The following is a 25,430-nucleotide window of genomic DNA, read 5'->3' as shown; positions in this document are numbered from 1 at the left end:
TTTTTAAGTGTAGGCTTCAACAGAAAAGGCAGTGCGATGCGCCTCACGTTTTACAGCCTGCAAAGCAGCTCTGTCTGATCGGGACCTTAACGTGCCATATGAAGTTAATAAAATGTATGGATGCATGTCCGCTTAGGGCTTCTGTAGAAATGGTCTCCCATTACCTACATTGAAGTGAGAATCTTAAAATGCTTCACATCAAGAGAAGCTGTACAACCTAAGCTTTAACGATTATGTTTGTGAATATAACATAACCGTTAAACCGTTAGTGATTATAATATCATAGTAATAATTAGTGTAGAAATTATTTTCTGTCATGTTACTTCATATTTTGCTAAATGAGCACAGAGAACAGATTGATCCAAAACAATTCTGAATGTGGAAACAAACTTAAATATTTCTCACTGGCATTAGCTGCAGGATGCAAAGGAGTTTTTTACAGCTCCATTTGTGATAGAAAATGTCTAAATTTGTATTTTTTCTTATTGAATATCCCTAAAATATCTACCACTTAAATGGAGACAGGATTATGCAAACAATAATCTCCCCTGATTTGTTGCATGGTGGCCACACTTGGTATCGGAGGATCACAGGACACATGTTGGACCAAGGAGATTTTTTTTTATTAAACCAGTGAGATATAAAGGTGTTGGATTGTCTTTAGGTCATATCCGTTTCCCCTTGTTTTCAGTCCAAACTGAGTTTAACACATTCTTTACTTTTCTTAACAACTAAACTATTTCTTTAAATGTTATTAAATTGTTTTAACATAGAAAAAATATGTATTAAAGAACATTCCCTACCGCTACATAAAAACATGTATAGCATTAATACATGTAATTTTCAAGCACATCTTACCCCCCGATGGCAGGTCCAGGGTGTCGGCCCTCCTCCTCTGACCCCTCTTCATTGGTCAGGATGATGGGGGAGAAGTGTGTGGCAGTGGAAGTGAAGGCTTCTGGGAGGTGGAGTTCCTTGGCGACTGGATAGCTGTGGGGAACAGGGCCAGGCACAGGAGCCAGTCGGCTCTCAGTGGCCGTGGGCACAAAGCCTACACACAGTTACAACAACGCCAGTTACAATATCAGTGATATTGTCTCATGCAACGCACATCTGTTACACTAAATGTGGAAATATGAGACAGATCTGCAGGTACAGTATCGTCTGAGTCTTCTTCTGTTGTTAATGTTAAATGTAAAAAAAGATGTGCCTCTTCACAGCACATCTGAGAAGGCTCTTCTTTTATTATGTATTACATAATGTACTGTACAATTAACAGTAAACAGTGTTGCATGAGGGTCTTCCATAACAACATCAAGCTGTCCTACCGCTGTTGTTTTGTACAGACTCTTCACATGAGCTCTGATGAGTTTCAGCCGCACTCTGTTCATCGGCATCGCTGGATTTTGAGGCTGGCTGAAAGACAACACAGCTGGTTTATTTCAACAGAACGAGAGATGCTATTTATTTAAATCAGACAAAACAGGACAGACGTGCTTTTTACATTACATCATGAACAATGAAAACACAGATGACGAGGTGTGAGTGTATCGTTTACCGGGTGAACTGTGCTGATGAGGTCGTTCCAGACGGTCTCAGCATTCGTCCCTTGATGTGATAAGTAGTCACGACAGCTCTGGAACACATCCACATGAAAACAACTGTGATAACAAAACAGGACACTTCACACACAATCACCAATAATGTTGGAATAAATTCTGAAATAACTGAAGTGTTTGATTTCAACACAACATCCAGGATGTGGGAAACTGAGAGCCGAATGAAAGCAGAATGACAGACAGCTCAACAATGAAGTAAATGATGGTGTTCTTTAGGAGAGTGCGTTCAAGACAAAGCACTTTTACAAATTGGATTCACAATATTTAAATTACAAGTGATTTTATTTCAAAAGGAAAAGTCTGTTTACTGTTGTAAAAGTGCTTCTCTGAAGTTGTGATATCTGCACATTGATATGCAAAAATCTATTTAAAGAGAACTTTTTCATGCTAGGAAAGGTTACTCTGAGTGCAACAAAAGGACAAAATAAAATAATTCAGCATCACAAAATAAAAGACAACGAACATTTTTCTTCTTTCTTACATGTACTTTACTTTCAATGTGAAGACCATTCCTATCCCTTTAACATGTAAAACAGTAATGTCACAATTGTAAGCGGATGCTAAGCAGATAATATTTACCATGTTTAAAATGTAGTGGGTTAGCATAGCGAGCATGTTAACCTGCTGACGCTAGGAGTTAGCATCAAAAAGCTACCAGCTCTAGTGAGCTAAACATTTGCTTATTAGGACTAAACACAGAACAGCTAAAAAAAACATATCCATATCCCTCTACTTCAACTTCACTGTAAAAATATAAGTTCCTTTAAACACTGAGTATGAATGACAACTTGGAGAGGATAGAGGCATCTGTTTAAGCTGTCCACATGTTTGTTATCAACCAGGGTCCGTATTCACAAACATTCTGAGAACACTCTCAGAGAGCTCCTAAATCAGCTTAAAAATCTCTATCGAGGAGTTCGAGCTCAGGAGTGATTTAGGAACGCTTTCAGAGCAACTCTGAACAAGGAGACAGAAACTTTCATCTTAGTGAGGAGGCGTGGTTGACCCCGTTGCCAGGTGTGACACATTCTGTCAGAAGCTGTGATTGGTTGATCCAAAAAAAGCTCTTAGTGATAATGGGCAGAGAGGGACAGTGAAATCAATCGGCCTGATCATAGAATCTAGTCAGACATTGTGTCATCATGAACACTATTTCATGTAATTGTCATCTCTGTTGAATAAATTGGTGAGTCATACTTTAAAGTATACAGCCTACAACATGTTGAAAACACATGCTCATCTTCACATGCTGATAGTTATAGCCTTTTGATTTGATCACTTTTATGTACCATGCTGGTAATTTTTGTACTTAATCTAATTTATATTAACGAGGGAAAATGACTCATCTTTCATCAGTTCCTGTGAATGCTGGCCAGCCTGTATGTAGGCTATAAGAAGCTGCGTTGGTTGACAATTAATAAGAAGAACCAGAAAACCCAACAGTGTTTACTTTTAGCTCAAGTAGTTGATGAACGTGAAACCATTTTAAGAGATACATTTGTTTTTAGAGTCATCAGTTGTTATTTGTCTTTGTTTGTGCAATTGCTGTTTATTTATTACAAGTTTTCATCAATCTATTTCAATTCAAGGCCACTGCAGTACAGATTTGCAAACTGTAGCGACGTTTGCCATTAAAAGTAAGAAAACTTAGTGAAAGTGGCCACTTAAGCATCCTCTTCCTCGTGTAAAGTGTCACACAGAGAACCATGCTTGTAATTTATAGGTCAATCCATGCTGAAAAAAGAAATAATTAAGATCAAAATAATGCTACTTTTTTTGCTATGACGATAGAAGGTCTCTCAATAGGTGTCCTCTTGGCCATCTCCAGCAGCAGTCTCTTCAGTTTGCGAGGCATCGCCAGTTTCTGATTTGGTGATAAGCTGAACTTGGCTGTCGCCCAGAGGATAGCAGCAACTCCATACACGCAAACCTGAACGAAGACAAGAGGGGAACAGAAGAGGTGAAAAGCTACAACGGAGCAAAAAAAGAAGTGAACATTAAAAATAGATTACAGAAGTTCAGACAGCTGACCTTCTCAGTCACAATTCCATGTTCTTGATATTCAGGAGCGAGATAAAATTCATCCCTGGATCCTGCAAAGAGCACTGAAGTCAGTAACTGAAGTCTATTTATTATGTTAAAAAGTTAAGATTGTGAAAACATGGAAGAATGAAACGACGGCAGTGCTGCAGAAGCGCAGAGAATAAACATGACTGAAGTAAACCTACCGATGTTTTTAGGTTTCAAGAACAGCACTTCTCCCTCACAGCCGACATGCAATGTGTCCAGACATAAATACGCTGATGGGGAAGATAGGAAATAAGTGCTTAGAACAACTGTGGTAAAAAAAACATGCATGCATCTTGATCATCTCTTTTTCCACTCTTCTCTGCATTTCCTCAATAAAAAGAGCTGGATCTCAAATAAGAAGGACAAAATCAAAGTCATCCTTAATAAGATATGTGCTTTCATATTTAACTCTTAAGTGAAACATTCAATGTTAGGTATTTAAGAACTGGTTTCATGCATGAAGAAGTTAGATGTACCCGGGAAGTCGATGTACGTCTGCAGCGAGGACAGGCAGGTGTAACACAGAGCCCAGAGCTCGTTCACTGTCAGCCTCCGTTCACAGCGAGTCAGTAACTCTCTGAGAGAGATCCACTGGACAGGAAACAAGGAACAAACAGCTTAGGGTGATCCCTCAGTGGGCCCATTAACTCAAAATGAAGTCATTCCTAACTTTTGAAAACATTTTTCTGAATGTTCAGCGATGATTTTTCTCACTCGTCCACTTTGCAGCCTGATCCTGCTCCATGTCTGTGTGATAACGCTGCGTTCTTTAGACAGAACATGTCCTTCTAAAAATGTTACATAACCCCGTAAATGCATTCATCCTGGAGACTCATGTTTGGAGATTCATTACAAGATGTACTAATAGGTTTTTATTAGCGAAGATGATGTTGTTGTCCATGGCAGCAGCTGTGGCCAGAGGCCTCATGTTTATTGGTTTTCTGTCCCATTCTAGCAAACACTATATCTCAGGAACACTGAGAGGGGATTTGGAACAAACGCCCACTTGGAGTTTAGGATGGCCTGATTGGACCTTGGTGGAGAGAGGTCAAAGGTCACAGTGACTGGTGAATATTAAAAGATTATATAATCTTATAAATATTTAAGATCCTAGTATATCAAAGTCCTGTCCACGGTTACACTCTCATTGTGTGGTAAACACAGATTTTTACATTTATTTTTAGGACCTTTTAAGCCTTTATTAAGAGAGAGAGAGGACAGTGGATAGTGTCGGAAACAGGGGCAGAGAAAATGGGGATGACACGCAGCAAAGGGCCGTGTGTTAGGATTAAGGTTAGACGGTGCATCGAGGACTGTATCCTCTGCACATGGGACGCGCAATTTAACCGCCAAGCTAAACCAGCGCTCCGGGAAACAGATGTTTTCACTAAAACCTTCAAATACTCTGAATATAATTAGTTTTACTTATTAATCTATATAAGCAAACTTCTGATTGGCTAAAATGAGATCCTTATCGTGTACCTGAAAAACATACTTTTGCTGAGAGGGTTAAAGTTCACTTTTGGCATTAGAAATTGTAGCAACCTAGAATGATAGATGGGGGATATACGTATTTGTATATGCTTGTATACTGTAAATTATGTAAAAGAATAATTTGGAAACAAAACAGTAGCTTAAGGCTCAGAAGCTGAGTGCGTCGTCTTCAGATCAACTGCGAGACTGAAGCGATTGAAGCTCACCTCATCCTGAGACTCTTCGTTGAGGCACAGCATGCTTTTGGTCATGTGGTTGTTAGGAATGTAGAGGCTGTGGTTCAACGAGCTCTGGTCTCTAGAGGAGTCCAGTTCCAGGTCCTGACAGGAGGTACAGGGAGAGGCTGAATCCTGGGTGCAGTTATGAGATTCACTTTCATGGTACTCTTGAACCTCTATTTCTGCACTGCATAATGTCTCTGCACCATCCTCATCCTCATGTGGGTCCACAAACGAGTTCCCATAATCCTCAGGGCAGCTGTGTCGGTAAGACTCGCAGGACTTGCCCCGGTTAAGTCTCTGAAGTCTGTCACTCCACACCGAGCTGGAGCTTAAGTGCTCATCGGCTCCTATCTCAGAGAGGTCGGACACGGGGACGCTGATATCTCCGTGAGCTGCTGGGGAGAGACAGGGGGGGTTGTTGGAGTCTGGGACCGAGCAGGAGCGGTTCAGAGCCCCCCTCCCCCGGTTCAGCCTCTGCTGGGCTCTCCTTCTCACCGGGGAGCTGTTGTAGGACCTGTAGTCCAACTCGTCCGTCAAGATCAATCCATCTCCTTCACTGCTGTCCATGTCCTCGGCCCACAGAGAGGAATCCCAGCCCCCGCACACCTGCAGAGTTAAACTACACAGTCACTAGTTTGAGCTATTTCTACTGCTTAAATAATCTGTATTATACCTCACTGAGTTTAAAAAGGGCGGTGCTTGGATAACTGAAAAATTGGGAGTCCATTTTTTATAAAAAAAAACAACTTAATCAACAACATCATGATGCAGATGAGTAACAAGTCAAAATGAAGCTTTGTCAGGTCCGTCCTCAAGAGGACAAGTTTGCAACGGAGGTCGGACAGATCATTTGTGATGCATTCGAGGAAGTCTGGAAATCTAAACGCTGAATGGCTTTCACAACACAGCATCAAGCAAATTTGTCTCAAGTTGAATTTTTGATCTAGAGCAGATTGTCAGCTGAACTTGCTGCAGATGTTTGTTTATAGAGATTAAAGAGAAGCTTAATCGTTGTCAGATGACGCTGTCGGGAGCCGTGAGCTCGCTTTTGCACTCCAAAGTTTTCCTTGCATACGCCGAAGCCTGCTGATACGTGATTCGTGAATACTACTCGGACAACAAACGGAAACCAGAACACTTCCGGACATAAATCTGGCCGTGCATACAGATTCTACATTTCTGTGTAGAAAGACATTACTGTGCTCTTAACTTGAGCAGGTTTATAGCAGGAACTTATTTCAGTACATGCACAAGCTTAATGTAACCTTGTTTGGGACTTCCTACAAACCTGCATTTTCACCCAGTAAATGTTGTTTGCAGTAGGTAGCAGGGCACACTTCTAGAAATCATAACAGGAACGTGTTTACTCTTTTATCCAGGAGACCACTGTGTCCCCAGTGAACCTTAGATACACATTATCTTAGCCCAAACCATGATAAACTCTTTAACCTGGTGGTTTTGGTGCCTAACCTTTGACGGTCGCAGTTTGGTTAGGTTCAGGACAAGATCATGATATTAATCTATGGACCTGTTACACTGATATGAGAAAACAGAACCCTGGTGTCAGTAAATTCATGTTGTTGGACATAATATAATCCATGGTAACATTGTGATGGTCAGGTATGGGTCAAATGAGAATCTGCACTGGTCTAGTCACGGTTGCAGCGTTCCAGCAGTAAAGTTTTAAGGAGCATAAATCAAAGTGTATCTTAACAAACGTGAATCATCTCTGTGCAAAGTAACAACCAGGCCTGAGCTTTCTTCAGGTTGAATCTTAAGGCAAAAGATTAGCTCGCTAGACAAAAACATACCTGCTTCCTGGACAGACCGTTAGCTGTAGCAGGACTGTCCACACACAGCTCTTTGGTATTATCATCCGAGCTCAGTCTTTTAAGCAGACATCTGGGTTTGGGATGCTGCCATCGTGCCTCCCAGGAGCCTTCCTGTCCATCTGTGGATTAACAAAGAGAGCAATTAGGACCACAGGAAATCACAGCAGACACCACGCAGTGACAGTTTGTGTGAATTGAGATGATTAAAGGACCTTGAAAGGTTGATACTGATTCGATGGAGAGCACCCGTCGCCCAATAGAAGACAGCTTCCGGCACACGACAGCAGAGGAGGCAGGAGACAGACGAGCTTCAGCCAGAGAGAGGATGTCCTGTGGAGGGTTCAACAAGCAGCTTTGATATACTCAAAATAAGCACATGTAATGTTTAATGACATTTTGTTTTCTATTGTGTGGGTTCCAGTGCATAACTTCACTTAACACAATCATTTACAACCATTAGTGTTGTATAATTATATAGTTTTCAATTCACTCTGCACCCTGCAATAAGTAGTTATTGATAATTGAACCCTTTGACTTTTATGAGGTTTCTTTAGCTGACTTTTGTTTCTAATGTCAAAGATTGTATGATGTTCTTGTTTGGATTTTTTTTTTTTTTTTTGCCTTTATTCATAGGATAGCTGAATACAGACAGGAAATGTGGGGAGCAAATAGTGGGGGATGACATGCACCAAATGGATCGGCAGATCGGGAGTCGAACCTGCGATCAGTGCGACGAGGACTGTAGCCTCTATACATGGGACGCCTGCTCTACCAACCGAGCCAAACCAGCGCCCCTGTTTGGATTTTTTTGAGTGATAGAAAATTGTCTTTTAATGTTTATTGAGTGTGTCACATGTAATTCACCAGAATATGCATTTAAAAATATGTCTTTTATTTCCTCACCATGTTTGACTGCTCGGTACCAGGGGTAGGTTGTTGTTCTTTGTGAGCATGTATGAATTTACTGCATCAACAGGCATGTTTCATTTATCATGAAATAACAACGTGACTAAACAAAGGGCGGGAGCTGATTCATCCCTTCCCGTCTTACTCACTCATCTATCTATAACCAGGTGAGTCAAGATCACCTGTTATGTATGACTGTGGGGGAGTGCGGGGTTTTTATCTCATCTTGTTACTTTCACATGGATTTCTCTTCATTAACACGTTTAAAATAGTCCCTCTCATATTCAAGGGAAGTTTTAGGACCAACGTTAAAGGGCTACTTTGCCGATTTTCAGCCTCAGTCCTAACTTGCTATGATGGGGAGCTCATGCCATCATGGTAGGAAAAAAATGCAATTTGGCGTTGTGCCTTTGGAGGACGCTATCCGCTTCTCCAATGGGCCCTGAAAAACCTCCGTCAAACTCATCATCTGCCGGAGGCCAGGGAGCTCGCTAAACTACACTTCCTCAATCTAGGACGCCTGCCTCCGATGTCATGTCTCGTTCAAAATCGCCAGGTTTGAAATGTAGACTGCAGACCTGAAGATTTTTTAGACGATCCACAGGTATCTTCTCGTCGTATTTCAGATTCTGTACCACTCTGAGCCATCGCCTGCAGCGAAAATGGTAGTGTCTATACTGCTTATCCTGTTCAGGCTCTAGGGGGTGCTGGAGCCTATCCCAGCTGTCATTGGGCGAGAGGTGGGGTTACACCTGGACAGGTCGCCAGTCAATCACAGACACATAGAGACAGACAACCTCACACAATTTTAGCATCACCGATGAACCTAACGAGCATGCCTTTGGACTGTGGGAGGAAGCCAGAGTACCTGGAGGGAACGCACGCATGCACAGGGAGAACATGCAGAAAGGCCCACTACGTCCAAACCTTGAACACGGTAAACCAATGTGAAATAGAAAAAGAGTGAAATATGCTTTGTGAAAACATACTAATAATAAATATAACAATCCGGGAACCGGGATTCAAACCGGGAACCTTCTAGCTGTGAGGCAACAGCTCTAACCACTGCACCACCGTGCAGCCCTTGAAATGAACAATTTCATGCAAACTTTTCTCCTCACCTCAATGTTTTAATCTTTCACTCAAAATTGCCTGATAGAAATGAGTCTAACATCTAACCAAATATTTGACACAAACATGATTTTACAGGGCCTGTTTGCTCGTAATAAGAGAGCTGTGACAACCAAACCAGGAGACTCAAATATTTGATGAATGACTTCTTCATGTAAAGATTAAAGTATAACTAGTCTGATTTGTTTGTACTGCATTGTGTGACTGAAAGGTGTTACAAGTACAAAAAGTACTTGTATGATCATTACATTTATTATTAGTATGTATCCAAAGACACATTTCACTCTTTTACCCTGTTCAAGTCTTTGGCAGTGCAGTCGCTCACTGCAATGACACCTGGTTACCACTTGATGGTCCTAAAGAGCCCTGAGCCACAACATGCAGGGCCACATCTCATCAGGGAGATTAATATTAAATGACACACATTAACTCGTCGATTAGTACCCGTGTGGTTCTCCTCTTCATTAACAAGGCACCATGACTCAGAGCTGTCCTGGGGTTTATTATCTCATGTTGTGAGGACATTATCAGGACTGACCACACGCACACGCTGCAGTGTAATGACCATCCATCTCCTCGCCTCATGATGCCTCTAAAATTGCGTTCATGTATTTCTCTACATCTTTATCTTAATATTATTTTTGGTGTTAGATTACTTTATGTTTGCATTGAAAGCTATATTTTACCCCTGACCTTAACAGTTGAAACGATAGACTGGCATTGCAATAGCTGAAGTGAGATCTCTAATTATTCCACACCTGCCTCAAGGTGTTAAATCCATGCAGCTTTCTCTAAATCATTCCAGCAGCAAAGAGGGATTATTCTACCTGCAGGAGCGGCCTGTCTTCAGGTGTCTCCTCCTGCATCTGCTCCAGCAGCCTCTGGATTTCTTCTCCCAGCTCTGCCTCCAACTCTGGCTCGATGACAAAGTTCAGTGCGGCAGAAAGCGTAGAGCCCAGAGAGTAAACATGGCCCTGCAGCGGGGGAGTAAGGAGCAGAAATCATCATCAGACTCATCATCGCCACAAAGCGGCTGAGCTTACAGTCACTACACAGACCTGAATCAGTGAATGACGACAGGAAAGGCTGTAAAATACTGGATCTTTGGATCGTGTGGGGCAGTAATTGTCATGTATAGCACATATTTATGACAGAGTTGTTGTTTTGCTTTGCTGCGCAGACAGTGGATATTATGGTCAGCCTTAAGGCAGCCGTGGATTTAAATCAGGTGCTTCTGAGTTCACATCTCAGAAATAACGATCACTCCCAACAATTGAAGTGGACGGTAACCATACTTATGTGGTCAACGCATGTGCAAGGCGGATCCCAGTGTGGGTCACCAAAATAGAAGAGTAAACACGCAGCTGAAGGCCTTAAATCCTGTTTTGCTCTGCTGTTGCTTTGGCCGTGCGTAATATCTCCCCAGAGAAAAACACAGTTGAGAAAAACATCAGAGAAGTGAAGGAGAGTTTCGGCTCTTGTCAGAGATTTTGTGTGTTTTGACACGCAGCAAAATAAAAATGCACGGTTTATTTTTAAATTCAGTTACGTAAGTCGACTGCAAATTTATGCATGTTGTGGTGAGAGCAGTGTGAGCTGCACAGTTTGTGTTTCCACAGAAGAGGCCAAAAGCTTGTGAATGCTTTTGCATTGTTCTTCATCAGAGCTGTACTCAGGCTGCCCCTGTTGCACGGCTGTTAGATCTTTATAAAAGTGTCTAAAGAGGTGATCTACCCAGTTAGTAAATCTACAATAGTTACTGAGAATACTTCGCCCTTCTCACAAGCTGCTGGTATATTAGCTCCACTGGAGGAATTCATGTTTAAGTGCCTCACTCTAAAGTTACAACCAGATCTTAACCAACCAGTGAGTCATAATGTGCAAATGAGTGACCATTAAAGAGAATCGGTCTGTGACATCATCAGACGTATCGATGCAATCAGCTGGTACACCTGAAACTCTAACGTTGTGTTCAGACCAGAAGTGAAGCATATTTTCATCTTGTGTTCCTCAGCTGTGTTATCCCACTTAACCATGGGGCAGTTTGTGTTTAACACACCGGTTACACCCAACCCAGGAATATCTGCCCTTTCTAAATGAAACATTTTCATGTGGGTTCACTGACTGCTGGGTTTATTTGACCTCCGTCTTCAGGAGCTGTGTCTGGATGAACTCTTCTGCTGCTTCCAGCTCCTTGAGGCGGACCAGTGCCCAGTGTGATGAGCTGTTAGCTCGGATCAGTACCAGGATTTCTCTGATGGCGTTCTTTTTCAGCTGTGGAGCACCTGTCCATCTGTCTCCGCTGAGTGGCAGCTTCACTGTATCTAGCAAGTCACACGTGGGCTGAAATCTGTCTTACTACAGCACTATGAAGCCAGAAGGAGAACATTTTGATGTGATTTAATTACAATACATGGGTCAAAAGGTCAAAACTGAAATTATGAGATCGTATCGAAAAGACTGAATTCATTCTTTGTCTGAAAAACCTGCAAAGACTTGCAAAGTTATCGTTCAGCCTTAACTGGAAAACCGATTTTAGGGACAAAACATGTTTTTAAAATGCCCTTTTACATGGACAGAAACAGAGCACTGCCTCCTCTTCAACATTTTGCCACATTTCTACAAACTTTGAATCAAACTCACACGGGTCCTTCTTCACAGAGCATCTCCAAAATATAAACCAATTGCACCATTTGCTGCTTTAAAGAGACAGGGCCTCAGTTAGATCACTTTATCAAAGTTATTCTTCTTGGCTGTAATGCATTCGTCGAACCACAGTTTGTGTTGTTGTTGTTTTTAGGAGGATGAATTAATTAGTTTCAGAAGTCTCATACACTCTTTGCAAATTATTGTTCTAGCATAATTTTCCCTCGATCTAAAAGACTTTCAAACAACAGATAATTATCTGCTCCAGACATTTGATACTTATTTTGCCCTTGTGTTTAATATTAACATTACTCTTCTGCTTTAGTCTGAAAAAACGACGTACCGGAGCGTTGTGGTGAACAGGGAGCTGAGCCTGAAGGCAAAGCTTTAGACCAGTCGATCTACGTTCCAACCCTCACCTGTGGTCATGAGCTTCGGGTAGTGACCGAAAGAATGAGGTCGCAGATACAAGCAGCCGAAATGAGTTCCCTCTGCAGGGTGTCTGGGCTCAGCCATAGAGATAGGGTAAGGAGCTCAGACATTCGGAGGGAGCTCGGAGTAGAGCCGCTACTCCTTCACATTGAAAGGAGCCAGTTGAGGTGGTTCGGGCATCTGATTTGGACGCCTTCGGGGCGCCTCCCTTTGGAGGTTTTCCGGGCACGTCCAACTGGGAGGAGATCCCCCAGGTAGACCCAGAGCTCGCTGGAGGGATTATATATCCCGTCTGGCCTGGGAATGCCGCAAGATGCCCCAGAAGGAGCTGGAAAATGTTGATGGGGAGAGGGACGTCTGGGTCACCTTGCTTAGCCTGCTGTCATCGCGACCCGGCCTCGAATAAGCGGAAGATCATGGAATGGAAAAATGGAATGTTCTTGCATAATTTTCCCTCTATCTGAAAGACTTCTAAACAACAGATGACTATCTGCTCCAGACATTTGATACTTATTTTGCTGCTGTGTTTAACACTTAGGTTAGTCCTTCTCTGGGAGCATTTTTTTTGTTTACTATGAACAGAGCAATATCACACTTCATCATTTTCATGGGACGCCAAAATCACTATCCAGATTAATATTGGATTAATTGAGCTCACCTGTGGGTTTGATTACAACCTCAGTGATCATCTCAGCGCTTGTTTCTTGCCCCATTGGAACAAGTTTGAGCAATGCAGCATCACAAAAACGTAACCATAAGCCTACTTTAAAGACTGAGGGCCACAACTACAAAAATATCCAACTTCAACCAGCAATTAATCTCCTGTAAGTCACCACCTCACTGTTAAGAGTTCGGCATCACCTATATTCCACATGATCAGATAGAGGTGACCGAGGTGAGAGCCCAGCTGAATGATTGATGGAGCTTTAGGAGAGGTCGGAGAAGCAGCAGCTCCCCTCCTCTCCCTCAGCAAACATCAGCAAGGTGCCCGTGACTGTGTGGTGTAGCAGGAAGCTCCCATGGGTGACGGCTGTGTGTGACTGTGACTACATGAAAATCTATAAGAAGACCTCTCACCTCGAACGTGCTGCCTGTGCTGTCGAACTCTGGTGGCACAAAGGAACCTTCTGGATCATCTGCAGGAGAGAAAAACATCAATTAACTGCATCATTAGGCCTTTTTGTAAAGCACACAGTCATCAGAAGGAGTGAACACTGTGATGTATAGCCATGTCAGATACTGCAACCTACTCCCACAGCACCCACAGTTATGAGACGCATGTGTTCTAAACCAGAACAGTCCAGAGAGCCAGCACTTCCTGTTTCTCTTTATTTGCACAATTCGTGTGTCAGAGATAATCCCTGACAGACGGAGGAGATGGAGGAGTGCTGCATCATCTCCTCCTGAAAGAGGCCACAGCTCAGACTGCAAGAAGGACACACAGCTAGATGTTAACACCACAAACATGCTGGATCTTCATATGGGAGGCAGAGAGACAGACAGAGAGAGAGAGGGAGAGAGGGAGAGGTTGGAGCCAGAGTTGGAGAAGAAAAGGAGGAAAGTGGGTCATGACAGATCTGGGTTTGTCTGCTGGACTGGTCCCCTCCCAGGTGGAGCGAGACCCATCTCCATTTCTCCTCTCCTCTCCTCCTCCACCTGTTTCGGATCATCTCTTCTTTTTTCTCTCATCCATTTCCTTTCCTCTCCCTTCCACTCCTTTTTGCCTTCCTCTCTACTTCCCTTTAGTTTCTATCTTTAGCTTTCCTGTCCTTTACGATCACCTCTCCTATTTTCAATTCCTTTCCTTCCTATCCTCAACTCTTTGACCTTCCTTGCCCTCCTTTCTTTCCCCTCGTCTTCTTTTCTACTTCCTTCTTTATTCTTTCTTCACCTCTTATTTTATCTCTACCTCCCTTTCTTTAACCTTTCTTTCCTCTCCTCACCTCCCTAAATCCCCTTCCTCCTTAGCCTTGCTCATCCAATCTCCTCTTCTTATTCTGTTCCTTTCCTTAGTTATTTTCCGCCCATGTCTCCTTATCTCCTCTTCCTCTCAACTTATTCTCTCTTTTCCTTCCATTTTCTCACCTGATTCCTTCCCAATCTTCCATTGGTATTTTGTATTGCCCTTTCTTGTCCTCTCCTCTTTTATTTCCTTTCTTTCACTTTCTCTACCCTTCTTAGCTTCCCCTCGTAAATTCATCCTCTTCTTAGCTTTGTTCATCTTGTCTTCTCTTCTTGTCGTCTCCCCTCTTTTTTTTGTGCTTCCCCTCCCCTCCCATCCTACAGTCCATTCCTTTGACTGAGGTCGACAGATCCAACAAAAACAGGAAGAAAAGGACAGAGAGGAGCAGAAAGGGAGGATGAGGTATTTTTGCAGTGAAATAGGCAGCGAAGAGGAGAAAAAAAGAGACAGCAGCCGTCAGTGACGCAGTTTCCTCCGGGGTGATGGAGAGATCTCAGTGAGTCATGTACGCCAACAGCATTTTAGCTCAACAGGTAGTAAGAGCTGAGCGATATTTGAGTGATTGGAAACACACTGATCAGACGTCCCACAGAGAACAGCCAGTCCGTTCTGTCACAGATGGAACAGCCTGTGATGCTGAACCTGCAGGAAAATGAACCGTTTTTCTTCGTCATCATTGAATGAAAACCATGAAAGGACATTTTGCTGCTCGAGCTGCTGGATGCCGGCGCTGCTACGTCACCCACCGTCACATACTACGACTCTCCTGCTATTACTGCTCTAATTAATTAGCTGGAATGAACTGTATTGATGAGTCATTGTGGTAACAGAGAGTCATCTCCACAGGCCTCAAGGTCACTCTACAATACAGCCTTCTAGGGAGGGCCTGTTTGTGTGCGAGAGCATGCAGGGGGCCTGATATTTCATCACTTTCACACAAAAGCTTCAATTAAAGCGAATCAATGGGAAACTGCAGCAAGTAAAACGCAGAGATGATTAATGAAACGGATGTTCAGCAGGAACGTCTAACACGAGAGGGCTGATGTGGGCACTGCAGAGTCTTTCTCCCTCCACAGGATGAATCACACAGAAAGGACTGAAGTCAGCCTGATAACACATGACAACAGACACAGTGATCACAACTTCTCTTTAAAATATCTCTATCACTGGCTGAACATTTGTGTGGAGATGAACGGATAACACACTTTAAAATGATGACATGCTGGCTTTGTTGCCACAACAACGCTCCCTCTGGCAACTCTCACACTGCTGATCTAATCAATGCCAATCAATTTCTGGTGTTTGGCATCAGAGCATGGAAAAAGTGTGCGACACTGTCTGTGTATGCAGACATGTGAAAGTATAAGTGATAAGATAGAGAATGATGAAGAAAGGAACGTGCTTAAGAAAAATGGAGAGAAGGAAACAAAAGGAGGGCCTGTGAAGGAGAGAGATGCCGTCTGTGCAAAGCAGACCTCGGCACAGCCTGACACGTCCGATGAGACACTGATGGAGTCTTCTCAAGCAAGAATTTGCAAATTAAAGTGAAACAGATCAATGAAACAAATCTGTGAAGAGAAAAGGTGCCTCTGTCTGAGTCGAACAGAGATTAAACTGAAGTTAATGGATGACCACGTTTAAACTCTGCAATGCTGTTCTGATCTGATCGCAGATTTCCTCCGCTTTAAGGCATGATAATAATATCATGCACAAAGTGTCTAAGGTTTAATTATGCACAAATATGCAAATAAATGAGTGTGTCGGTGCTGTAGACTCACCGCTGAGCTGCTCCATGAAGCAAACGTTCCCATGGGCGTTGAAGGCCAGAGTGTCGGGAGTGATGCACAGGGTGTGGAAGAGGTGGGACGGTCTGATGCTCTGCAGCGCCACAACACACTCTGCACACACCGCCCACACCTCGTCCTCAGACAGACAGCTGTCCCGCAGAGAGAGGATGTCTGCCAGGGACACATTCTCCTGTAGACACACACACACACACATACTTACAATTATGTTCAGGTAATACACACATACTTATCCGGTCTCTAGAGACAAGGGAGTGCAAAGTAAGAGAACTCATTGCAGAGTATACGACATGTTTTAATGTCAGGAAAAAAAGAGAGCAGAAGTTAAAGCTTCATGGTGTCCTTCCCCTCAACGAACTCCTAAACACACCATCGAAGTTTTAAACAATCTTTGCTCATTAGAGCTCCACTCAGCTAACTCAGCTAACTCACGTAGCTTCATTAAAATGTAAATAGAGTCCAAGTTTAAAGTTTGACTACATCACTTTTTGCAGCACAGAGAGAGAAACATGAACCCCTGAAAATCTACAATCTACGGGTGGCTTTTGGGGTGGAGGTGTGCTCTATATAACACATGACCGTGTGACAGCGGAGTGTGTAAATGTAAAGATTCCCAAATTACACATTTTAAGTGAAGTAAAAGTTACCTTTGGAGTTTCCTCATGTGCTCACCAAAAAGCATTTAATAAAAAAGGGCTTTGGAACACAACTTCCCCTGCTGCAAAGGTGCACGGGAAAGGGAAACACCTCAGAGACACTATTCCAACTTCCTTAACAGGCCGACATGTTTTGGCTTGTGGCCTTAATCAGGGTCATCATAAAAACAATTTACAGGGACCTTTTAAACCAGAAAGATACACACCGTCCCCGGCTTTGGCTGCTGCAGGACATGCAATTGGGGTCAAGTGTATTTGCAGGCTGCTTGGTCGGCCTTCAGGGTGGTGGCACCATCTAGATTCTATGCATGAATGAGCCTCATCTGTCACGGCGCGGCCTGAAGGGGGAGTACCCCCGTTCTTCCTGTTCAGGGCGCGGTGCCGATTCATCAAGAGTCAATAAATTACTGAAAAAGCCGCTTTCCCACTGGTCGAAAAACACGCTAACACACAAATTAACTGCATCATTAAATCAAATGACTCTGCAGTAGACCCGGGTAATTATCGCCTCGGCTCAGATCGGCATTGATGGGAACACAAAAACCGTGTCGACACGCTAGTCTTTCCGGCCCGATGCTATGACACGCATTGAAATTCTGCCCCTCTCCGTCCAAGCAGCCAAATTTAGTTTAATAAGTATGAGTGCTAGACCAAACCATCGTAACATCTTAACTGGCCTCCATGCTGCTTACCAAAGAGTATAATGTAAGTTCTTTGTGTGTACTATTGTTTACTAACCCTGTCTCCACGTTTGTGACATCAGACGGTGACGCAGCAGAAAAGAGACCGAAAGGAGTATACTTCACTGGCAATGGGAAAAGAGACAATCTGCATTTATTAGCAGGTCTTCCCGGGTCTGAAAAACACACGTCAATGCGTTAATTTTGGTGGGAAAGAGGTATTAGTCTGAATCCTCACCTCAGACCAATTTTCCTTGGTATCAGGTGATATTGCCCCCTACAGGTCCAAAGGGACACACAAACCCAACGTTAAGGTGGCATTACTTGGAGGGGTAACACATTTCATCTGGTCTGGGAACACATCTCTCATGAGGAGCTAGAAAACGTTGCTGGGGAGAGGGATGTCTGGACTAAATTGCTTGGCTTGCTGCCAACACACCCAGCACCAGATGAGTGACAGAGAATAGATGGTTGGTAGAAAATGTTTTAAAAGCTAAAAACAACCAACCACATTCTTCTAGAGAGATTTCAGCAAATGGGGCACGTACACAGATGGGCTGGGCATATGGGCATGTGGCTTTAGACCTTGGCAGTAGGTTGAACCAGATACCCACATTCTGCTTCCACATGACAAAGCATGCAGGACCCACTTATAGAAAAACAGTTTCAGTACTGTCGCTCCACAGGTTACTTTAAAATATTTAATGATTTCAAAATGTTATAAACTACAGTGACGGTCAAATACAGGTCTTCTCAAAAACTGAGGCAGCTTTCGCTTTCCACGGAAAAAATGTGTTAAAAAATACATTTAAACACACTCATCCTTCTGTCTTCACCATACATATGATGCTGCTCTGTCTTATAGAAATGCTGATTCTGACAGCTTTACAAAGACACCAATCATGATGCTACGCAGTTGTAATGTGGTAAAGTGTTACTAAGAAGTACTCTGATAAAAAATCAGCCTGCTGTATTTTAACTACCAAACAATCAGTCACTGTGAATTTTTTTCTGCGGAAAATGTAAATAAGGGAACTTCCTGTCTGGGAGATATAAATCGTCATTTCTGACAGCAGCGGATGCAGGCGTTAAAAATGACTATAAAGAAACAGTCAGTCTTCTTGGCTTGCTTTGCAGGTTGTAGAGGCACCATTCATAATTTCTGTTTTTTTCATCACCAGTTAAAACTCCTCCCAGGAGTTTAATATTAAAGTAAAAAAAAACATCCAATTGGGAAAAGATAACATCAGAATGTTTGGAACATCACACGTTAAACCAGTTCAGAGCAGTTAGAAAGTCTGAAGTCTCACACCAGATTAAAGTTCATGAGAAAACAAACAGTTGGGAGACGCTGGAAGTTTTTGGAAATCCTCTTATCTGACTGTTTTCCTATAAAGCTGTGGAAGGCAACTTTAGAGAAACCATTAAGAGCAAACCTGATCTTTAAAGTTTTCAACCGAACAAATGTCAAAGCCACTGACTCCCCACAAACATATAAACATGAGGTGCAGGACGAGCACTGACACTACGGCACTGACTGGATCAAACTACATTTCTCTGCCACTCTTATGCAACTAGTTTTAGCAGAGTTAACACAGCTCAGCACGTAGACTGGCAGGTAAACCAGCCAATCATTTCATTCAGTTCAAATAAGCAACATCACACACGAGCCTCGAGCCGCAGATAATCACAGCCATGATTATATTCAGTGCAACATCATGACCTCCAGTGTGATATTGCTTTTATACAACGGTTACTCAAGCAGCAAATAATAGTAAACAGTAATGATCAACAACAGATTATGTTTTTCTCCACCAACTCAACTAGTCCCATAACGTAACTGAAACTGGACTGTTGTTGCCGAGCAACCCAAACATTCTCCTGCACTCTGTGTCTACAGGTGACCACAGATCAGCTGTTTTTATCATGTACATTTATCTGTTTTAATTTATCATCAACCAGAGAAATCAGAGTCTGCTGTGTGAGTCAGAGGTACCAGCTTCATTAATGTAGACATACAGGGTCTGCTGTGATGTTAACAGTATTCAGAACACCTGGCTGAGGCGGAGTGATACACAGAGTGAAAAGTCCCAGTGATGTTGTTCTCCATATCAGCGCTCATGGAATGCCTCTTGTCCAATAGATGACTTGGTCGGATCTAAATGGAGCGACGCCTGCGACTTGGGCTGCTCTGATTTCACACTTAACATGCGTCATCCTCCACAATCACCTGACAAACACTTCCTCCCAATGTGGCATCTATTTAAGCTGCAAGATCTGCGGTCTCTCCCTCTGCTCTGTCTTTGCCACCGTTGCCCTGCACCAGTACTGTGCTCATGCTTTCAGCCCCACCACCACCCCAGCATCCACCCGCAGGCTCCGGCTAGGAGGGTTTAACATATGATCTCATCACTCCTGTACTGCTGCTGCAACAAACATTTCATAGTATCACAAAATGAGCTGGCTGGCTAAGCTGCTGTATAAAAATCAAATATTGGACACAGAGGGTCGGACTGGGAACTATATTTAGCTTGAGCAATTTTCTTTGGACTCTGTTCTCTATTAATCAGCTGCTGCTGCTGTTCGCACTGGCAGCACCAACAGCAACAACTTTCTGTGTTAATAAAGACGTGTTTTCTAAAAACCTTTTAAGCATCAGCCTCAAGATATGTTTTCTTTTTCTCTCTGACCTTTTTCTTCTCCACCTCGTTGCTTTAATTTGCATATATCATTCAATGCTTTTCTTGATTTCATCTGATCATTTTCTGCTGACCTCTCACGTTACGTGGGGCCGATCCATTTGAAGGGGTGGAGGGACGAGACGGTTGGTATATTATACTTCCTTTACAATATAGGTAGCCTATTGACGATCTTGGTACCATGTTGCCACTGATCAGATGGGCTGAGATCATTTGGTCATTGCACGGCAGGAGGTGGATCGGTCCATCTGGCATTTTCAGAAAATGCCAGATTACCAGTTTAAACCCTGCCAAAGATACCAGATTGTTTGCTTTTTTTTGTGTGAGGATTTTCTTTATTGATTGCTATCGTGATGTAAAGAAAATGTCAACATATTGTAACGTTCCACAATAATGAAGTTACGAGGTGTTGATTTATTATCCTCACTTAACACAGGGTACTGAAGGCAAAAGCCAGCGCCAAAACAACAAACCAGTATAACTGTCTGTATCACCACCAGCATCACCGTTAGCTTCAGCTCTGCGCTCAGACACTGACCATGCTCAACACTTAACAGGAAGAACAATAACCCACCTCCCGCTCGCTCTCTGCCAATCACAGCCTTGATAACTTCACAGATCACTGTAATACGTACCAGAGGTGACTGACAGGCTTACGGCCTCTAAGCATCTCACATAACACTGCTGTCATCTGACACATTCACTCACATTCAGGAAAACTCAGTTACTACCTTTAAGAGATAGTTTGGTTTGTTTGAAGTGGGGTTGTACAAGGTCCTTATCAATAGTAAGTGTACTACGTACAATAGATAACAGTCGGCACGGCCCCTGTAAGGAGAAGCCGGCTGGAGTTCCTACACAGAAGCTAAGCTAAGCACCGCTGCAGACGGGGTCAGGAATACCTTTCACTTTAGCCACTTAAAAGAGTCCTACATAAAAACAAACATTTCAGTTTAGTTTTGTACTTCTTATTTTCTTCACCGCTTCTCATCGCCGTTGGACAGCCGCCCTTTCCCTCTGCACTATGTCTCACACTGCACACAGCGATTGAACAGGCATTCACTGGGACTGTATATGTGATGGTTTACTAGTGGTGATGTTTGCCTTTGGTGTCAATAAGAACACACTGGATGCTCCGCTATGTTTGATAGTTATTTACTGACTTATTTGAAAAACAACAGCACAGTATTGCAACCAAGGTCTTTGAAGGTATGTGTGTGGTCTACAATGAGCAGAAACAAAGTAGACGCTTAAAGCTATAATTAGCAGGATTTTTCCTGCATTTCATCAGCAACACATTCAAACTGGGCCCCTCCTCCTGGGCTCTTTGTCACCAGAAGCTCACTCTCACTCTCTCGTGCGAGAACACGCCCACCCCGCCAAGCTAAGACCAACAGCATCACGGTTACCATTGCACTAGCTTGCTAACTGCTGGTTAGCTTGTCCTACCCAGTTGAGGAACCTTCCTGTCCACCAGAAAGAAGGCCAACTCTGCACCTCCCACACTCACCTCTACACTGTGATTGGCTCAGGGAACCACAACAGCGCCCCTCCTGAAAACGTCTCGAGCATAGCAAAACAACAGAATAGATGCAGAGGGAAGGGTCTCACAAGGGTCTGCACACACACTCACCAACACACATGTACAGAGGCCCAGAGGTGATGATTTATATTATATTTGTAAAAGTCTATATTTATTTTTCTAGGAAAATCCTACTTATTATTCCTTTAAGAAACAATAATAACTTTATCATAAACCGGTGAAAATAGCAGATGCATTCAATATGCCTGTTACTACATACACAGTAAATACACTACTTACACATCCACCAGAAAGGAATAAAAACACTGTTTGTATGCAGTGCACGGTATCACAACAGCTGTTTAGATCAGCTTCATGTCTGCACCAATCATTTTTATGCAAATCCAACGCAGAATAATCCAACTCGACTCTCGCTAAAGTTCTTCTGTACCCAACCGTCAGCAAAGCTAGCGCTAAACAAATAGATGAATGAAACAACTCACCAAACAACAGCAGAAGTTTTCCCCTGTCTCATCTGTGAAAGTACGTCCTCTGTGTTCTCTGGTTCATAAGTCTCCGTCGTGAAGAGCAAGTAGGGATCATTCAGGATTATTCGGCATTGGTTTTACATAATCCTCTTGATCGGTGCAGACGTGGAGCTGTCTCAGTGTTGCGCCTGGAGTGTTGATTACATTGAGTGGAGCTAGCCACCGCTATCTAACACCATTATCACTCAGCAGGACTCGGTGTAATATGTAAGGTAGCCTGGACACTCTTTGTTTGAACATGTCTGGAAAAAAACAAGTACCACCTGTGACATCTTCAGAAAAGTGAAGTTTGATTTCAGTCGGTGCTAGCCGCGGCACTTTCTGACACAAACAGCTGACATATGGCGTGGTACACTTCACAGCATGCGTTCCCACCGTGAACAGCACTTTGTTGTTTCCATAAAATTGTATTTTCTTTTATTTGTTGTCTCTTTTACAAACCGCTGACCCAAACAGCTGATCTGATACTGAGCGCTGCATGCGTAGGTATGCAGGGCCATTGTGCAGATTTAGACATAGTGCCCCACTTCAAAAAATCCAAACTATCCCTTTAAAAGTCCTTTTCTTTAACTGAACTTAACAGTCTTTTCACAGTGAACTATGGCATAACAGTAAACATCAGCATATCACCCTGTCCGTTATAATATAACAAAACATGCCTGTAGACTAAACTGCATACTCTAGCTTTAAGGTAGAAGTAGTGAACACAACCTATGTACTTCTCTGGAGTCATTTCTCCAGTTTTTCAAGACAACACTTGAACCCTTAAACTTCATATAATAAAGCCAACAGCAAATATAACTGGTGGTGATTTTAGCCTGCTGGAAATGATCTCTACGCTCACATATGAAAGCTTGCAGCACTGACGGAAACGTTTCCTCTTATATTGACTGTGACATTAATTATAAATTCATGTGATTATATAAAGCCTTTGACTGTGTCCTAATTTTGACACTATAGCAGCAGAAATTCCAGTATAAGGGCGCTTAGTACATAAAGATAATGACATCCTGCACACACACACACACACACACACACACACACCACCATGAACACACTACATCATCTGTGATCCACTGTTACCAAATGGCCCCATTTCTCCTGGCAGTGATCTCACAGATTCCAGCACCCAGCAGAAGCTGCGGTCGGATTGTTGCAGGATCTTCTGTCCGCTTAGCAAGTGAACACAAAAGCTGTCCTTCACTCAGACGGGGGGGCGGAAGCAGGGAGAGAGAGGATTTACAAAGCAGCAACTGTCCTTTACTTCCATTACCATTAACTTACTCCTTCCACTGCATTATTTACAGCACAGCAGGGTGACTCTCAGCCTCTGTGGGAGCATATTTTCACTCTCTCGTAAGTTTTAATGAATGAAATCTTTCTGAAATTCACTGTCTTATCTCTGAGTCTGTTCTGCTTCATGATTCTCTTGTAGGTGTAGGAGAGTTGCAGCAGATTATGAACAAAGCCTATCAATGCAATGTAGTAGGGTAGAGCACAATTACAGGGCAGAAAAGAGCCACTTCAAAAGCAGCAGCAGCAGCAGCAGCAGCAGCAGTGGCCCCATAAATAGAGAGTTTCCCCTGAGAACAGTGCAGGAAGTCTCTCTCGCCCCCCTCAAGTTAAATGTGCTGTCCTACATAAGTTTGCCTTTGAGCTCCAAGTTTGTGATGAGACCGGTGGTGTCCCTGCATGCTGAGACTGACAGACACAGACTGAGTCAGGAGTTCATGGATCGATGTTTGATTGGAGGTTCCTCATATTATCGACCTGTTGGTATGAGACGACCGTTTTAAAGCCACAAGTTTGGCTTTTGGCCATCGCCATCTTGTTTATGTGGAGCCAGGAGAGGAGGAGGGATGGAGAGCAGGGGGTTAGCAATCACTCAATTATCAGCTAGCTTGGTTTGGTTTCGAGTCTTAAGAGTGTCTTTTCATAAAACAGTCCTAAAGCATGCGCTGCTATATCTTCTATTTTACTTTAAATTGAACTATAATTTTTTTCTTGATGTATTCTTTTGGCCTTTTATGCCTTGTTGAGAGAGACAGGCCAGTGGATAGTGTCGGGGACGGAGGATGAGAGAGTGGGGATCGCGCATGGTGGGGGTCGAACCTGTTGCTGCCGTATCGAGGGCTGTAGCCTTTCAAAAACGTCATGGAAGGAGCGCTCCCGGACTCAAACTGAGTAAGCTAGAGGTTCTCTTTAGATAGGGACACATGTAGCTAAAAAAACTCGAAGGCACTCTCTTTAAACAATTAAAATGCCTTTATTGTATTGGCACTGTCTTGTTAAACCTAAAAACAAACTCCCACGCCTTAAGACTCCATGACGAAGCATGTTGCCGAAACGCGTCTGAGTGTTTTGACTACACGGACCAGACAGTAGCAATAATATTTTTGACGGTCACACGCACGGACATACAGACAGATCGTGTCTGCATTTATTCAGTGAAGAGACTGCATCTAAGGTTTTAATACGGGACGAGCTGACGAGAGGGACGGCGCAGGTCAGAGACAGACGATCCATAGTGTGATCCGAGCAGTTTATCTGAATGTATAATGTGATCCAGCAGTGAGCAGTTTATAATCATGAAGCACAGTGAGGACACTGATCTGTGTGTGTTTCTCAGGCTCTGCTCCTGACTTCATAGGGGTGCGATCGGTCCTGTATTTCCGTGAAAACCCTTCATAAAGCATAAAATACGTCTTCACACGCTGTCATTGAGATGAGCCAGAGGTGATCCACACATAGTTTATCAGATATTAGAGTTATCATGCCACGCGAGGAGGAGACAGACGTTAGGCGAGCAGCAGATATCACGCAGACCTGTGTGTGTTTTGATGCTCATACCTGAATCAATAACGCTGCGATCCGTCCTCATTTCTGCGTACAGTTAAAGTATAAACTTCGTCTCCACAGGCTGTCATATGCCCATATACTGTGTAGCTCATATTTGACTGATAGACACAGAGCTTTAGAGGCATCAGGCTTCATGATCAAAGTTTCATTGACTGTGAAGCCAGGGTTGCCAGGTTCGCGCTTTTTCCAGCTGAACTGGGCGACTTTTGAAGTGTCTTTAGAGGCGCGAGGCCCTGAGCGGTTGCACACTTCACACAGCCCATGCGACGGTTCGGACTTTGCGTATGTTTGTATGTTGGGAATGTCACGGACATCTATTGGGTTTCGCGGCCCAGTATTAAACGGCC

The 25,430-nt window shown here is 43.2% G+C and overlaps 1 protein-coding gene across 1 annotated transcript in view; it reads right to left on the bottom strand.

Annotated features, from left to right (window-relative positions):
* The window catches only part of LOC138588795 (kinase non-catalytic C-lobe domain-containing protein 1), a 50,604-nt gene that overhangs the window by 24,047 nt on the left and 1,127 nt on the right, over window positions 1–25,430 (bottom strand). Inside the window, exons 2-14 of the mRNA XM_069659047.1 lie at window positions 16,093–16,291; window positions 13,429–13,487; window positions 10,101–10,247; window positions 7,449–7,566; window positions 7,216–7,355; window positions 5,390–6,010; window positions 4,166–4,280; window positions 3,848–3,919; window positions 3,651–3,724; window positions 3,391–3,549; window positions 1,559–1,636; window positions 1,329–1,416; window positions 859–1,051 (exon numbers count right to left, since the gene is read on the bottom strand). Coding sequence (XP_069515148.1) covers window positions 859–1,051; window positions 1,329–1,416; window positions 1,559–1,636; window positions 3,391–3,549; window positions 3,651–3,724; window positions 3,848–3,919; window positions 4,166–4,280; window positions 5,390–6,010; window positions 7,216–7,355; window positions 7,449–7,566; window positions 10,101–10,247; window positions 13,429–13,487; window positions 16,093–16,291 — 2,063 coding nt within the window. The remainder of the gene's footprint in view (window positions 1–858; window positions 1,052–1,328; window positions 1,417–1,558; window positions 1,637–3,390; window positions 3,550–3,650; window positions 3,725–3,847; window positions 3,920–4,165; window positions 4,281–5,389; window positions 6,011–7,215; window positions 7,356–7,448; window positions 7,567–10,100; window positions 10,248–13,428; window positions 13,488–16,092; window positions 16,292–25,430) is intronic.

The sequence above is a fragment of the Semicossyphus pulcher genome, unplaced genomic scaffold, assembly GCF_022749685.1.
Source record: "Semicossyphus pulcher isolate SPU_LCO1_2020_fin unplaced genomic scaffold, fSemPul1.0.p SCAF_12, whole genome shotgun sequence".
Classification (NCBI taxonomy): domain Eukaryota; kingdom Metazoa; phylum Chordata; class Actinopteri; order Labriformes; family Labridae; genus Semicossyphus; species Semicossyphus pulcher.
Note: the sequence above shows the minus strand (reverse complement) of the source record. Positions and strands in the feature narration are given on the sequence as shown.